The sequence below is a fragment of the Primulina tabacum genome, chromosome 5 (genome assembly GCF_025594145.1).
Source record: "Primulina tabacum isolate GXHZ01 chromosome 5, ASM2559414v2, whole genome shotgun sequence".
In the NCBI taxonomy this organism is placed as follows: domain Eukaryota; kingdom Viridiplantae; phylum Streptophyta; class Magnoliopsida; order Lamiales; family Gesneriaceae; genus Primulina; species Primulina tabacum.
Genome location: NC_134554.1, coordinates 11,314,592 through 11,332,079, shown reverse-complemented (window position 1 = coordinate 11,332,079; position 17,488 = coordinate 11,314,592). Strand labels below are relative to the sequence as shown.

Sequence of the window (17,488 nt, the reverse complement as noted above, 5' to 3'; positions counted from 1 at the left end):
AAAAATCTATGTCGAAGGAATGGTTCAATTTGCAAATGATGTAAGATTTTGACTAAATTAGCCCTCATAGGGTGGACCACAATTCGCAGTGTGCAGCTTTAGCTGATACACCAAATCACATAAATATTATTACAAAGAAATATATGCAGTGCATTTTGTGTTTACTACACTGTTGCAGTTGTCTATCACGGGCAACCATTCTCATTCCCTCTCAAATTTATAGCATAGTCTCTCTCTCTCTCTCTCTCTCTCTCTCTAATATATATATATATATATATATATATATATATATTGGTTCTGATTGTGGTTCGTAGGAAGAAACAAAAGTCGCCGTAAACATAATTTTTTAAATGAACATCTTTAATTTGCTGTTTTATTTTAAAAACTAGAACATTACTAGCTGGTTTGTTAGCGGTGGGTGCCAAAATGCATGAAGCTGGAAACATTCGGTGGTTAACACGTAAGAATGGATTGGGGCCACCTGTCCACAGCTGCATTCGCATTGATCATATTTTGGATAAGAAATTTCAATTTCGTTTCTACAAAATATATATATATATATATATATATAATTAGTTACGAAAGATCTTTTGAAAAATTTATCTGAATCATATAATACCGATTAAAAAACTTTTGAAAATCAAGGGAATGAAATAATCATGAATTATGAATGCAAAGCTCAAACTTTGCATCCAAATCTGAAGAATTTGAGAAATAAAACGGAAAATGAACAACGAAAGAGATAAAGACAATGATTTACTATTATAAGAAAATGTTATATATGGAAAGCTCTGCGTAATCTCTTTCTTTCCCTATGTGCACGCTCTTCTCTTTCGTATAATAAAGCTAAATCGCATAAAGGTCCTCACACAATAGGGATTCTCAACTCAATGATCTTCATATAAAATTTTAGCTACGAATATTTATAAATATAAAGGGTTTTTTTTACTCAGAAATTCCAACCTAAATAAAGGCAAATTGTTTATGAGTACTTGTTATTTGTGGAGGACAACTTATATCAATTAACCAGTGCAAATACTCCCATGTCTTGTCTTATATCATACAATGAACTAAATCATTACATTTAAATTATCAAACAAGATATAATGTAAGGAAAATTAATGTAATTTTTACAGTTTTACAACATATATAACATCCAAAATGTAAATAACCCTACTTCGAAATGTTTAACCGATAATACATAGTATCTAACTACCTCCCCCCTTAGTTTTTTATTATTTAAGATCATATGTTTTTGGTACGTGACATGAGATGATCGTAAGACGTCGATATCTAAGATGAGTGATAGATATAAGTTATTTATGAAATGTGATTAATGCAATGAGGTGTTGGTGTGTAAGTTGAGAATGAAATGAGATGTCGAACGATCAATACTCAATTTATCAATCACGTCAAACAGCATCTCCAGCAGCTAATATATAGTCTTTGAATTTTAACATTGCAAATAAGTAACATTTATTTGGTATGAATATGGATATATATATTTAATTATACGCATACATACAGAAGTCAATGCAAACCCCGAGAAAGAATGCAGGCATTCAGCAGTAGTATTATTGCACCAGAAATATATACACTAGAAAGGTATGTAGAATCATTAATCATGTTTTTACTCGCCTTACATTGAATTAGAAATTTTGGAGGTACATTCTTAAAAGAGAGTCAGACGGGAGTAAAGATATGTAAGTCTTTCACATGTAATATGATATATATATACTAGCTATGACTATGGTATATTAAAAATTATTAATCGGACTTAAGAGACCCCCTATATACACATAACCATGATCCACGAGATATACATATCTAATGCAGTTTCGTCTCTAGTTGATGGTCCAAGAAATTTAAACAAAAAAAAAAGGGGGGGAAGAGTATATAATGCGATTTCTATATTTTTTTATATATAATTAAATAGTTTTTTCACCTCCGATGATGATGTAAATGAGAGCTAAAGAAGGAACCAAACGTGGAATTCTAAGCATGGGAACAAGTTCTTGAACTACTTGTATAAATTTGAAGAAGTTGAAACGAATATCACAACTTGCGAAGAATTGATATTGATCAAGAAACCTGAAGTTGTCCATCTTCTAATTAGCTAAAGTCGCCATAAAATAACACAATTACATAAACATACGATGCGATGCAGCCAGCTTCTCAAATAAATTCCCCTAAAAAATCTTTGGTATGCCAAATTTAAATTTTCTTACCAAGGGTGTTCTTGTTGTTATGCATCCACACTTTGAACACGTGCCTCTTGATTCCAACTTCATTGCAGATCTGCTGCACCGTTTCTTCATCTTGCTTCTGAATTCTCCACCCTAAACGCTCTGCACAATCCAGCATTTTATCCTTCTGGTCTTGTGTAAACTTCGTTCTGAACCTTTTCTTGGCGGAGCCGCCACTAGGGTTTGAATAGTAGTAGTCTTCCATTTCATCTCTGGACCCGCCTCCGCCGCCGCCGGAGCTGGAAGGAAGAGCCAGCGGAGCCACCGCTTGGTGTGGTGGTGCGACATGGAGGTAGCCTGTGGGGGTTTTGTAACTGAAATGGGCGTGTGGGTGGTGGGTTAAGAGTAGTTGCTGTTGTTGTTGATGGTGGTGGTGGTGGTGATGGTGATGGCTGAAAGTATCGGTTTCCTTACGGTGAAAGTTGCGGTGGCAGTTGCAGGCTGCGCATTTGAGGGCGTCTAGGGTGCCCTCAGCCCCGGCCGCTATAAACTCACCGCAGCCGTCCACTGCCTTGCCACCTAATGCCCACCGCATGGTTTTTCAAACATTCCTTGTATCTGGGCTTCCGGCGTGGCGGAGAAGCGGCGTCCAGTGGGCTGGGCGGCAACCCAATCTCTTCTTCGTGTTCGTCTACTTGATCCTCATATTCCATCCTGTTTTAGCTAATTTCAATGACGTTTTAGATATCAGATTCTATCACTTGTATATATAACATAATAAAACTTTGTTTTTTTAAAAAAAACTCTTAAAAAACATTTTATAAAATTCATAAAAAGAACCTGTTGTGCTTTCCTACGAGTCACTGTCAATCGGATGTGTACTGAATAAATTTGCCATATTTTATTTCTCTAATTATGTTGGTATACTGATAAGTGTGAGGCCCAGGTTCAACACAAACACATGCCTATCAAGTTCGAAGAGAATGAAAGGAATAGCAACGGCACAGAATATCAACTTATGCAAATGCAACTGTGTATTTGGAATTACATTTAATTTTTTACTTCACCTTTCAAATATCTCTCCAAATCAAATCTTTTCCTCTCATCACAACCTTACATTATTTCCGATAACGTTTGCATGTTTCTTTTCTAAATAAATCTTTTTATGATGCAATTAAGTTATGGCATCTATTTAAAATTCGTTAGTTTCGCTGCATTATTGGTAGTTGATTAAGTAATAACATTGTTTTTACAGCACTGTAAGAAATATATTTCCAACTGTGGTGGAGTGTTTGATAGTTACAGTACAGTACTGTATACCTGCACTGCCACAGATTAAACAATACAAGATCACTTGCATCAAAGGGTGGCGCGTGAAAATGGACGGACCCATTCTTTTTAGGACAAAATGGTCGGATTTGGGATTACAAGGAGGAGACAATTAATTATATGTATGTGTGAAAGTAATATGTATCCTCATTTCTTTTTTCTAGATTAATTCCCTAGCCGTCCAAAATATTTAACAATACATTTTTCTGCTTACTAAATACATGACTTACATAACAAATAAAATTATTATATTAAAATATTATTGGATTTTATTAGCTCAAATTGTGCGTTGACATATGTAATGGGCCAGAAGAAAATAAGACCCAGGAGTTGGAGCCCGGCCCATCGGAGTGGTATAGAGACAAGAAAAATGGCAAAAACTGTATGTCATTTCCATTCTCTGTCACACGTTACCTAAAAGCTCAATCATGCAATCTCTTTGCCCATTCTCAACTCTGCAACTTCCACGTCTCCTCAAAACCCGAAACCTCGTTTTTTTTTTTATATGGGTGTCTCTATGCTATATTGGAGAAGAACTCGTGATACAAGATCTTCGTGTGAGTTAATATTTTAATTCAAAATAAAGAATTCATGGTATTTTTTGTTTTGAAATGAGGTGTTTCCGTTAATATTGTGTACGATTACAATAAAAGTGCCTCTCTCATGTTACATAGAATCACTCTTTCTATATTCACAATAATAGTAATAATATTTATCGTCATGAACATCTTAATTCAAAATAAACATATGAGATCTATTAGTGTTTTTTTTGTTTCGAAGTGAAATATTCGTGCTAACATCTTATACAAATATACGGAGAGTGTTGGTATAACATAGAATCACTGTTTTTATATTCAATGTTTTCATATTCACTGTAATTAGTAATAATAATATTTTATATATTTATTATCTGTTATTAAGTGTAAGTGATATCTTTATGAAAACAATGTTTTTTTTATTATTATTATTTCATCATTTTAATTTGTAATTTATTTATTCATTAAATTCTATAATTATAGTATTATCTGCAGATAAACATGATCAAGTCAAATTACAGTACAACATTTCATTATTTGTTTTATAATTACGATTATGACATTCTTTATATTTAAATATAAATCGAATTAATTATTAGAAAAATATTATACAAGCACGCAATGTGTGTGCCGGTATACTAATTAATATCACACACTTTAGTTTAATTCCACACACCGTTAATACAAAAAATATAGACAAAAAAGACCATTTCTTTCCCCATTTATGTATAATAAATAATAGTAGGTGCACGTGTGGAGCCAAGTTTTAATTTTTACCTGTGCTAGAATTTTTTCAATCATGATTGAGCTAGTATTGACAAATATAACCCCAGGACTATCGGAAAATAAAAGACAAAATTTTATGCAATAAAAATATATGAAAATAACAAGTCACCTGGGCAGAGCAACACATTGCCCGTGCGTAAGGTGGTCAAAAACTAGGTTAGGGAGACAAAAGTTTTAACAATTTATTTTGAGTTTTTAGTTGCAAAAATTGCTGGACGTAATGAATTTTGCACACCATGTCTACAACTCATGATCTTTTGACTCTAATGTCATATTCAATAACCACTTCTTTTTCTTTTCTTTTCTTTCTTTTACTGATTATTGATAACATATATATATATATATATAGTGTGTGTGTGTGTGTGTGTGTGTTTAGGTGTTTAGGTTGATATGTTATGAAGTGGCATTTGATAATAATGAGAAATTAAGTATAATGAATTGGCATCAAGATAGACGTAAATGGAGGGGGAGGGGGAGGGTGAGGGTCCAATGGGAATTGCTGTGCTTTGGTATAAAAGGGGAGAAAATTACGGGAAAAAGGGAACAAAGATTGTGACAATACGAAGTAAAGGGGAATGGTATGGTGTGAGGGGTACCATCTCATTTTTGCCCTTTCTCTCAACCCTATCTGCAAAATGAATACTTCCAACTCTTTTTTTTTAAAACAAAAGTTATTTTACAAAAAATGTTTATGTTGCATTTCACAGCATAATTGTTAATTCTTTTTTTTTAAAAAAAAAACTATGAAGCCCTCCAAATGATATATACTATCATTTAAATTTTAAAATTGTGGCACGTACATATAATATGTCTCCTTTTGCTTTCTTTTCAACTTTTCTCGTTTCATTACAGCTAAGAATATGGATAGCATGTGAAGCGAAGGATGTGATATTTACCAAGACTACACTGCCTCGTCATTAGGACACATGGGTTCTTTTTTTTAAAAAAATAATAATAATACCTAGCATGATCAAATTAATTACATAATGTATAATTTATTTAATAATTTCCTAAAAAATATGGCCAAAATTACAGCAAGACTAAAAGTAATATACATACTATATTTTATGAAAATAAATATGTTCAAATATCCAAAAATCAATCATGATTAATTACAATATAATACAAAGTTAACAAGAATATATCAAATCTCAACTCCCCAAATAGTTAAGGAGCATAAAATAGCGAAAATAATAACAAAATATAGGAAAATTCTGAAGCATGTGATGGTTGCAGAGAATATCATAGCAGATTATATTTTGAAAGGTGGGGTCCCTTTTTGTAGATGATGAAAGCTATAAATAGTAACACTATATAAAGCTAAGACTTGCTTAAAATAATGCCATGTTTGGGCTGACAGTCTCAAATGCTCCCTCCACTAAAATCCATTCCACAAACAAACACAAAACTGCAACTTTATGCACATCACCATACTTGGCAATGGCCAAATTCCTCTTAATCTTGCTTTCAAAAAATTAGGGCTATACTTTTTTAAATGTTGAAAATGTTAAGAAAGAGATCGAGTTGGTTCTTTTTTTCCGAACAGTGACCAAAGTTCAATTATGTTCCTCCATATCGCAATGATTACCACCTTTAGCTAAAAACTCTACTCACTGTAATCACTTACTTATTCTATTTGAATGAAAATTATTATGGGATCTTATATATAATATATAAATTTTATTAAATTTAGAAATGTATTGATTCTTATGAATTATGTTCTTCAACAACGTTAATTAAAATATATGTTCTTAATTACATTATTGTAGTATTACCACATTATGATTATAATTGTAATGTATCGAAACCACTTTATTACTTAGCCGCATATAACGTAGCATAATATCAAGATATCATTTGATTTCATCAAAACAAAAAAATCATTTAGGATAAAAGATCACTAAGTGCTTCATAATAACCAGCAGCAATTTCACATTACGTTTTACTTCATAATATACCGACATATCAATTGACAGATCAAGCAAGAGCTAAACTAAAGAAATCATATTAAAACTGGGGCTAACACTAATGAAACCCCTAAAATAACCGAAAGCAGAGTAAGGCGTCGGAATTCAAGCATATAGGCTAAGCTCAAGTATTAAAGAATTAATCCAGAAAATAGCAGAACTGACACATACTTTGTGCATTCTTCTAATAATAGTAAACTCATCCAAGATAACGCCTTAATTACCTCTACGATATCCCAAACGAAATGTTAGCACAAAATAAATTCCAAGTATAGGACCAAAGGGTACATCAAAAAAACATGTGATTTATCTAAATATCACTCGAGAGTTTTTGTAGTGAATTTTGGAACATGGACTAAGCCTACACCGATTGGGTGTCCCGTGCTTGTAAGACATCTTGTAAACATTGCACTGCTCCATCATAATTCAAAAACCCCATATACCAAAATTCATGGTTATCAACAGATATAACCTGGACATATTTTTCAGCTTTATTGGCTCTACCCAATGAAGAATTCACAGCTTTCAGTTGATGTAATGGGATGACCACCTGTTCAAAAATATGTGCATAAGAGACTTAAATGCTGAGACAAATATATACGCGAAAGTATGAGGATAACAGGTAAACATAAAACGTGCTTGCATAGAGAATGCTGAAGTATTTTACGGTAAACTAATTTATTCAGTGCCTAGGCACACGGCTGATAGAACATTAAATCACACCTTATAATAGCTCCATTCGGTATCATTGCCAGATTTGTATGATAATGGATTGTCGCTGCAAAATGCAAGTTTTGCAGTAGATACGTATAAAATCCCCATGACTGGACCGGCTGATGTGGACAGGTAACAAGCATATGAATTCGTCAGCTGCTCCTCTGGAACTGTATCGAACGTCTGTCGAAATATTTTCTCATAGCCGCCTTCAGCTAGAACCTTTGTTCCCTGTGCTATTCTTCCCAGGGCAGCATCAGCTAGACTAGGGCTTGTTTTCACTGAGTCATCAAAAACAGAACCAACAAAGGAAGGAAGAAAATTTAAGCAACCATGCCACAAGTAATTGAACAAAACAGAAAAGAAAGAACGGAAGAGGGTGGCCTTGTATCTATATTATTATTATTATTATTATTATTATATTATCTAACAGAGGTAAGAAACTATATTACACAACAATTATTCAAAAACCAACCGCAGTGGAGATTGTATTTCCCAATAAACAAAATGGAAACAAGTGAAACGTTTGAAAAGATTATCCAAGGGATAATAAAAGAGTTTCCCTATTTTATTGTAATGATTAGTGAATCATTCAACTGAGCTGCATACGTACTTGACTGTCCTACTCGTCATTTGAAGATACCCACAGCATCACACAGTCATAAGCACCAAGTGTCTTAACATACATATATCATCAAATTTGAATGCTTAGCAGTGCTAGTTGTTGGCTGTGCATGTTTAGCAAATGGTTAATGAATCTTTAGCCAGGTATGTGAATGTGGTGAGTCGAGGTGGTTTAAGCCACCAACAGTGCTAGGTGGTGCAGGGTGTCAAAAAGCTCTAAGAAAGATCAACGTAAGAAGAGGGTAAGGGTGTAAATGGGTCAAGATCGAGTCAAGCTTTTAAAATAAAGTACACGTGAGGGGATCCTAAGTTATATTTTACGAGAATGTTGTGCCCATTTTGGACAAGTGGACGACACAGATAATTAACGATAAAAATTATTTTAGTTAATCATAAATAATTATATAGATTGATTAGTATATATCATATACTATGTATTCAACATATAGATAATTATATTATACTGATTAAAGGCTTGCGAGCCTATTCATAGGCTTTTGGATAACCATATAAAAGCTCAAATTCAGTAATAATGAAGCTCGAGTCAAGCGGCTCATGAGTTGAGTTAGGCTATCTTACACTCTTAAAAGAGCGTTAGGAGATTGAATGGATATAACATGAAAAAGCAGGCATCAAATTACAATATACGTAAACATATACTGATATACTTATTTATTTCTTTGCCTAGTATCGAGGGGCTACGGAGATAGTTGAGAACATCAAATGAATACCAAATTGGTTTGTGCGGCTATGAAAAATGATGTTAACTTTGCTTTTTATGGGTAAGAAGTTTCAAGAAGAAAGAAACAAATGCAATCATGTTGCAACACCCATATTTGTAGACCACTGACGGAAAGGATAAATTCAGTCCTCTGTTTACTGTAAAAATAAAAGCTGCCAAAGAGAGAAATACTCCATGTATTGCAAACGATCGCTTCAAAGTTAAAGGAACTACAGCAAATTGTCTGCTTGAAAATATAGTGAGTGAGTTAAATAAATAAACGCAAATACAAAACACTGAAAATAAAATCTTACGGTGCTGCCATGTGTTCCCAGCAAGATCCTCAGCCTTTTTTGTTGCTTCTCCCACCTTCTTCCCCCATCGCCCCAGTACATCCTTCACACTACCCATGGTCTCTATAAACCCAAAAAAACAAAAACGTTCAGTATTTATAATCCATTTCAAAATACATATCATTAAACAATACAACATCAAAACAATTTCATCATACCAACTATAGAAATCCAGCAATCCAAACCATTGAGTTGAAACTAGTCTAATCTAAGGCAAAAAAAAACCCAACAAATTCGGTCCTCCAATAAGAAAGCTGAGGAAGAAAAAATCGATGTTCTTTGCTGACAACTTCCGCACTCCGCAACATAATTAAACATACAGGATGACAATTTAGGTTAAAAAACAAAAATAAAAAAGATCAACCTCGAGCTAAATGTACCACATTTCTTATGAAAATTATGATTGGTAGCACAAAATTCAAACCCCGTAACTGCAACTAAAACACTAATAAAAATTCGCACAATATTGGCAAATTCAGAGACGATATCAACACATCAAAAACATATAAAGCATCAAAAGAAGATCAACCTCGATTCAATCATAACCAACACAAAATCTACGAACAAAAACCCAATCCACCAGCACCCAACACTTCGTAATTACGCAAATAGACAGAGATGGAGACTCACAAACCTTTGAAATTAAATGACGAGGAATTGCTGGAAGCGGAAGCGGCTGGCGTGTAATTTACGGAGGGATTGCTGGATCCACGATCGGAATCCCTCGGAACCGGCGTTTCCATGACCAATTCTTCGTTCCAATGCACCGATTTCTTCGATTTCAAAACCCCCGCAGCCGGTTTACTATTCTCCTTGGCACCGCTATTGCTTTCATTCAAATCTATATCCACGGTGACAATGGTGTCGTTTTTATCCGCAATATCTCCACCTGCAGGCTTCGGATTAGGATCGGGTTCGGGTACCGGTCTCGGATCTTGACCCGAATCATTCTTATGGCCATTGTTTTCTTCTTTGGTCGCGGAATGCTCCATTTTCGAAATAATTTTTGGAAAGGAAGGAGATGAGGAGAGACTTCAAAATCAAAACAACTTCTGGAGTTTTACCGGGTCATGGATTTGTCGGGAAAAGGAATTCGATGTATGAATACCCACTGGGAAACTGGTGCTACCGGTGGCATTACAGATTCGTGAGTAAGTGAGTGACCGGTAAATTTCACTTTGGACTCCTGATTCCAGGTACGAGTGTCCACACTAGAATTTCAAATATTATTTTTTTATCTGTAGTTTGATTTTTAGTGATTATGCACAGCGGTGGGCGCGGGTCGGGTTTTCGGGATCGGATACCCGAAAAAAAAACATTTTTTAAATTTTTTTAAAAAAAATATATGTATTTTTTCACATTTCACAAAAAATCATGTCATTATATCGAGTCATAATTAGTAATTATATCCTATTATGGCTAGAAAATAAAAAAAACTCATGTATTTTTCACATTTAACAAACCCATAAAAAAAAGTAAAACCAAAAAAACAAAAAATTTCGGGTATCGGTCAAATTACCCGAACTCGAACCCGATAATATCGGGTACCCGACAAACCCGATTTTTATTAAAAATACCCGACCCAGATCGGGTACCCGATACTCTAGAATAAATGACCACCCCTGATTATGCATACGAATATGATTATGATTCTTATAAATTTCATTTTCTTCGGGAAATAAATAAGTTTCAACTACTAAATAACGCATTAAGTCCACGAATAAAATTATATACTATTTCATACAATATCATAAAGAAAATAAGTGCTTCAAAAAGTAAAAATATATTATATAAATATATAATATTTACGTGATGTCTTATACTAACAATTACGTGTGCACGACAAATAGTGTTATTTTTCAAAATTGGTTGTGTGTGACAAATAATGTTATTTTTCAAAAGTGAGTAATAGTTTTAAGGTTATGTTCTCTTCATATGTAAAAAAGAATTGTCAAAGGGTGATTTTGCCAATTTTTAATATAATACCTCAAAATATAGTGCAATTAACAATATTTGAAGGATAAATATAATTATCCATTTTACATATAAAAAAATTTACGGTATAGACCATATGATAAAAAGCATTATCTGATATATAAGTTTCCATTTTTAAAAATTATAATCTAATTTATAATTTAATATATAATAATTTCCTACATCAATAAATTACTTAAAACTCTATGATCTGCATGAACTGTGGAGTAAAAGAAATAGTGACGTGATAGGAAAAAAATGCTAAAATAATTGTTCTTTGCCATTTAATTAAACGATATTAAATATTGACGATAATACAATATTTTACAAAAAAAATTAACATAATTTTCCAATAAATTGAATTTCCGAAACAAACAACGACTAAAAGCGTATTTGGTGATAATCAACTAATTTATTTTTCCAAACAATCGTAAGACGGCAACATCTATAAAGAAACCAAGACAAAGAATTCATCATAGAAAGTGTAGTAGTAGGTCGCTTGTGAGACGGTCTCACGTTTATATGTATTATATGTAAGACAGGTCAACCCAACTGATATTCATAATAAAAAGTAATACTCTTAGTATAAAAAATAATACTTTTTCATGAATGACCCAAATAAATATCTGTCTCACAAAATACGATCAGTGAGACCGTCTCACACAAATTTTTTCCAGAGTAGAGATATCAAAACACCGCATTGGTAAAAAGAGTTAGCGATTAAACGTGTGATAAAATATCAAAGGAATTTATATTTAAATTTTTTTGTTTAACACTTCAACTAAAACAATTTCTAAAAATATATGATGCATATGCGCCAATTATTATTCATTACCTATCGGTATTTGAATAATATTTAATATTACAAAAAAGCATTTTTTTAAAAATATTATGAACCCGCAACTGCTACTTTTTTGTGCGCTCTGGGCAAACATGAAGAGTCAACATAGTAGACCGTAAATTACGCCAACTAGGTTAATCAAATTGAGCAAGTCTTGTGACAAGTTCAAATTAAAAAGATATAAACATTGAGGAATTGAACATCAGACGAGTTACAAACGAAAAACATTTTTTAGAACTATAATTTGATGTACTATATAGTTTATACGTCATGCATGCCCTAGCTACTATGGATTTCGGACGAAAATATATGCTATGATACAAACATTTATCACATACCTTGAATTATACGCTCAGATTTCAAATTGTTCGATCTTTTGCAATAAATTTCAGCCGTTTTTAAATCTATCCTTCTATGCTATTTTATTAAGTTTGAGACACTTAGAATAACTAATTTTGGTGTCATGGTCTGTTTTAATAATTATATATTAATAAAATTTTAAAATTTCAGTGTAAGTTATATGTAGTTCAGCGGATAGACTCATTGTTTCTTGAAGTTTAGGTCAATTTTTATTGAGGTCATTTTTTTATTATTTTATTTTTTAATTTATTTTTAATTTATATATCAAAATTACAGTGTAGTCCCTCATTATTTCTTATAATTATATTTTGATCTTCATTTAAATATAAATCAAATAAATTATAAAAAATATTATACAAGCACACAACGCGTGATCGGTGTACTAGTATAAATAATTTTATAAGCATACATGTTTTGTTTTTTTTTTTCGCCTTCTTTCTTACAAAAATAACAATTTTAAAATATATTAAAAATCAATCGAATAAAATGATGTATATATGATGTTAACATTTATAACATAAAAAATTCTAAATTCTAAATTATTAAATGCATATTTGGAATAATTTTAAATCTGAATGTTGACGATGAACCCCAACTATGATGTTAACATTTATAACATAAAACATTCTAAATTATAAATTAGTAAATGTATATTTGGAATAATTTTAAATTTGATGATTTAAAAAAAGAATAATTTTAAATCTGAATGTTGACGATGAACCCCAACTTTGAAGAAAAATTAAGCTGTTCCTGGAGGCCAGGGGAAATATCGGAATTGACTTTGATGACTGAAAAATGGGTTTTGGCCTTTCGTTCTCCGTGTTTGGCAAATGAAAAACCGTTCCCCTGCGAAGGAAAATGGAAGTACTTGTACTATATGAAACTGAAGTTGTACATTTTTGGGAAGCCAAAAGAAGTCGGGGTTAGGCAAATTACATTTTAGTATTATTTTTTAATTTTATCTTACCATTTATACGAGGGTGTATTAGTAATTATATTTTAGGCTTCACCAAGATGGTTTATCTCGTAAATGAATTGATCTCTTGTCAGACGATATCACGAATCTTTATATGTGATACCGATCAACACTACCAATATTCACAATAAAAAATAATACTTTTAGGCTATGTTTGGTTTAAATGATAGGATTACAGAATGATTAACAGATAAATGATAAAAAGAATGATTGAAGTAGATAATGATAAGATAATATTATGTTTGGTTTGATCATTAAAAATATGATAAATATTAATCTTTTGATGAATTGACAAAATTGCCCTTCCACTTTTGCCGCGGTGGTGGTCGGCCAGCGGTGTGATTGCCGGTCAAAGGCGGCGGCCGACGGTCGGCCGGCAGGAGGAGGGGGTGGTCGGCAGCGGCGGCGTCGGGGGATGGTCGCGGGGGTCGGTGGGGGTGATCGGTGTTGGCGGCCGACAGATTCGGCGGTGGCCGGCCATGAAATTTCAAATGCCCAAGAGCGTAACAAAACACTTGCTGGTCAAAGTTACTCTAAGAACAAAAACAATGAGGGCTGCTCAAGATTATCAAAAAGCCAAGGAATCATATTGAGTGAAAGTGATGAAACTGAAGATGACGACAAAAGTGACGACAGTAATGATAGTGGTGATGGGAACAATCGAGAAAGTGGCAAAAAACATCACGATGATGATCAAGAACGTCAAGATGATCAACATGATACTGGCATGTCATGGGCACGGGGGAAAGAGAATTATTATGCCACACAGGACACTGATCATGGGTATCGCCCTGGGATAGAGGAACAACGTCGTTTTTTAGCAAGTTTGTCGAGTGCTGAAGATGATGAACATTTTAGTGGATCTTCACATTCATATATGGCTGTCGAAGAGCATATAAAAAATCTTGGCTTGGGGGGACACCATCAATTTCAATTTGAAGGGTATTCTAATAGTCGACGAAATAGATATCGTAACCCTCAATCACCCGCAGCAACTGGTATTAGACATGATGACCATAGATACACATCTTCAAGTGAGGCTAGTAATTCTTTGGGATATCAAGAATTTGGAGGCTACCATCGTCGTGACGAAACCTTATTAAATACACATTCATTACACCATGTCCATTCCGTTTCAAATCCCCTATTCAATGAATATCCACGTGGGCAATTTAACACTTGTTTATATCAACAACCATATGGTGGAGATCAATTTTCTCAACTGAATTCCGATGAAGAGTTCACTGATGATTTCGTTCCTCCACGCCATTCCTCATGGTATTAGTCTGTATTATATAAAATTTACAGGTACTTTTCTATGTAAATATTATTCTTCATCAGCTTATATTTAATTTATTATTGTTATTTTATTCTCGTATGATATGCATAATTTAATATGTTTAACATTAATTTCAGGGATATTGGAAAGCAAAGCACATCGATTGATGTAAGATGTTGAATCTCGAGTCTTCTTTCCGCTTCATTCATCAATAGAAGATTAATAAAGTAAAGACTACGAGTAAGCTATTTCTATTGAGAAATTTTCATTAGAAAGTGTGATAAAAAATAAGTTAATTCTAAAATATTTGTATTATAATTGATGTTAAATAATCTTTAACTCGATTTTATGTAAGAATTTAATTTCTTATTTACATCGAATAATCTATTTAAATGATATTCATTTTAATTTTTATATTTCTAAATATTTTTCAAAATCTTCAATTTTTATATATTTATAATATTTTAAAAATAAAATCCGTTCCGCGACCGTTCCGTGAAATGTCATCGGAACTGGAACGGTGGACTCCGCGCCGTTCCCTGCGACCGCGATTGCGAACCATGTTCGGAAACCCATAACATTAATTATTTGGTGCCATTTAAATATATAGTTTCCATTATATACGGTTGATTAAATAGTAATATTAACCAAGAAAATTAAATCAAGTCAAACCACAGGACATACAACAATGTGCAAATAGTGTTGTTAACTTTATTAAAAAAAAAATAAAAAATGGGTTGGTTTAACTAAAGATGCGAATGAATAGGATACAGCTAATCCTACAGCCAAACAAGATCATTATTAAACCTGATTTTCTATTGTTTACACGCAGATGTTACTATTCCAAAATATTTTAAAACTTTCTATTTTATATCGTTTATTTATTCATAAAATAAAAAAAAATAGAAATCTGGAATACTACATTTTTTAGGGTAAAAATAGAGACTCCTTTAATCTGTGACAATCTGTGTCTTTGTCATGACAGCAATTATACATCACACATGGATGGAACGTTAATTCAATCATTGTTGAATAAACTCATAATGACGATTAAAATATACCTAAAGTCACGACTCGGTACCATTTTTCGTTGATTAATTAATTATTTTAGTTGCTGTTTGGAGAGATAGTGGCAAGACATAAGTTGTATACTAATTATTCAATGCGAATGCGAATAAAATCTTTTACCGTCGTTTTATCAAGATAAAAAAAAGGAGAAATTATTCAACATGATTATTTTAAAAATTAAATCTATTTTGGGCAACAACATATTATTGAGAGGAGAATAATGACATTTCAAGCAGCCCTTTGGAAGTTGACAGCAATGGCCAATTTCCTTACGGTAGCTGGCATGTTTTGGGAATTTGTTGAACAACCTAAAGAATTCGGAGACCACACAGCTTCAAAGAATAAAGACATGGCACCAACTTTAATTTGTTATGGCTAGCTTTACGGTATGGTATGTAAACGTACCCTTTTCATTTACACCTCATATGCTTCAATATATTTCCTTTTCTTTTTTATTTTTATTTTTATTTTTATTGTCCATACACTATAATTGACAATCATTTATAGCCTATCTTACTCCAATTTCAATCAAACTTTGAGGGAAAAAGTCAATATTATAGTCTAGATATAACACATAAAAGCGAAAGAAAAGATTTCTATAAAAGGTTTATTTTTTTAAAAAATATATTAAATTATTTGTTCCCAACGGATACACAAACACATGCATCCCTGCTAAGACACCTTTATTAACAAGTTTTTTTTTTTTTCCCCAACGAATCTTATCAAATTTTAATATTTATATATTAATCTCTCCACTTCTTGGCTCTTTTTATACACACCACTTTACAGTACTCTCCCACCACTTTCCACCATCTCTTCATTTCTTACGCAATGGCTTGCTTGCAGATTATCCTCCTCCTCTCCCTACTAGCCACCTCCTGCACTGCACAAGCTCCAGCCGGCGCACCCCAGGTCTCTCCCACCGCATCTCCAACACCCGCGCCAACGGTGGCCCCGCCAACCCCGTCTCCGTCTCCGGCTCCCCTCACACCACCTTCCCTGTCTCCTGCTCCTACGAAACCTGTAACCCCAACTCCCGCACCAAACACAGCTCCTCCGCCGGGTACACCCGCCGGCGCACCACCTGCCGATCAGCCGCCGGCAGATGGGTCGAATAATGGGTTTGTGAGCAGAGCCGCCCTCGGTGGAACGGTGGTCGCTGCAGCACTTGTTGCGGTGGCTTTGATGTAGGGCTTCGACGTGGAGCTCCTCCGGACGTAGGTCCATCTCGTTGCTTTCTCGTGGACGGATGAGATGTATTCTGTTATTTTGTTGGGGTTTTTTTTTTTACCTTCCTTATGTAGTAAAGTTATTGATTTTAATTATTTTGGGATAATCATATTGTTGTATTTTCATTTCATATTTAATTTTAGAGCTGCGCTTCTGTTTTATATATTTGTTGTGAGATTATTATTATTGGAGGATTATTTTGCTGCTGGCTGCGTGTGTGGAGTCACATGTACATGAAATTAATTAATAAATTCAGTTTCTTTTCATTTATTATATATCCATCTTCGACATTTTTTGTAGCTGTGATCAATAATTAAAACACGTAAAAAGCCCAATAAATCTCGTTAATAAGATATACCATTTTTAAATCCAAAAAATACATTTTCTTAAATAAATGTGCTTTATTTTTATTTTTTTTTATTTTCATATCTCCTAGTGCATTTTGATGACCATGAAATTTTTTCCACTTTAAAAAAAGATTAAGGTACAATTCCAATTTGAAGGCCACGTGCTCCACTATCTTGAGGTTATTCTTTTTTGGACT

The 17,488-nt window shown here is 33.3% G+C and overlaps 3 protein-coding genes across 3 annotated transcripts; 1 reads left to right on the top strand and 2 right to left on the bottom strand.

Annotated features, from left to right (window-relative positions):
• Nucleotides 1-1,912: 1,912 nt before the first annotated feature.
• Nucleotides 1,913-2,961, bottom strand: LOC142544766 (zinc-finger homeodomain protein 1-like). The gene is given in 2 exon segments (XM_075651803.1): nt 1,913-2,766; nt 2,768-2,961. Coding segments are annotated over 2 exon segments (684 nt in total). The 5' UTR covers nt 2,900-2,961; the 3' UTR covers nt 1,913-2,214.
• Nucleotides 2,962-6,715: 3,754 nt separating this feature from the next.
• LOC142546521 (putative GEM-like protein 3) lies at nt 6,716-10,293 on the bottom strand. Its single transcript, XM_075654277.1, has 4 exons — nt 9,851-10,293; nt 9,178-9,279; nt 7,528-7,799; nt 6,716-7,354 (listed from the first exon to the last, which is right to left on the bottom strand). Exons 1-4 carry the CDS (start codon nt 10,206-10,208, stop codon nt 7,166-7,168), a joined length of 921 nt encoding a protein of 306 aa, XP_075510392.1. The 5' UTR covers nt 10,209-10,293; the 3' UTR covers nt 6,716-7,165.
• Nucleotides 10,294-13,782: 3,489 nt separating this feature from the next.
• Nucleotides 13,783-15,209, top strand: LOC142544121 (uncharacterized). Its single transcript, XM_075651196.1, has 2 exons — nt 13,783-14,645; nt 14,784-15,209. The coding sequence occupies exons 1-2, from the start codon at nt 13,783-13,785 to the stop codon at nt 14,824-14,826; spliced, it is 906 nt and encodes a 301-aa protein (XP_075507311.1). The 3' UTR covers nt 14,827-15,209.
• The last annotated feature ends 2,279 nt before the right edge of the window (nt 15,210-17,488 follow it).

Excerpts from the sequence above, each read along its gene's own strand:
- LOC142546521 (XM_075654277.1), bottom strand. The coding sequence starts at position 10,208 with ATGGAGCATTCCGCGACCAAAGAAGAAAACAATGGCCATAAGAATGAT. Across the intron at positions 9,280-9,850 it reads CTCGTCATTTAATTTCAAAG|AGACCATGGGTAGTGTGAAG; the intron begins GTTTGTGAGTCT and ends TTGGGTTTATAG. Across the intron at positions 7,355-7,527 it reads CCGAATGGAGCTATTATAAG|GTGGTCATCCCATTACATCA; the intron begins GTGTGATTTAAT and ends ATTTTTGAACAG.
- LOC142544121 (XM_075651196.1), top strand. The coding sequence starts at position 13,783 with ATGGTCGCGGGGGTCGGTGGGGGTGATCGGTGTTGGCGGCCGACAGAT. Across the intron at positions 14,646-14,783 it reads CCTCCACGCCATTCCTCATG|GGATATTGGAAAGCAAAGCA; the intron begins GTATTAGTCTGT and ends CATTAATTTCAG.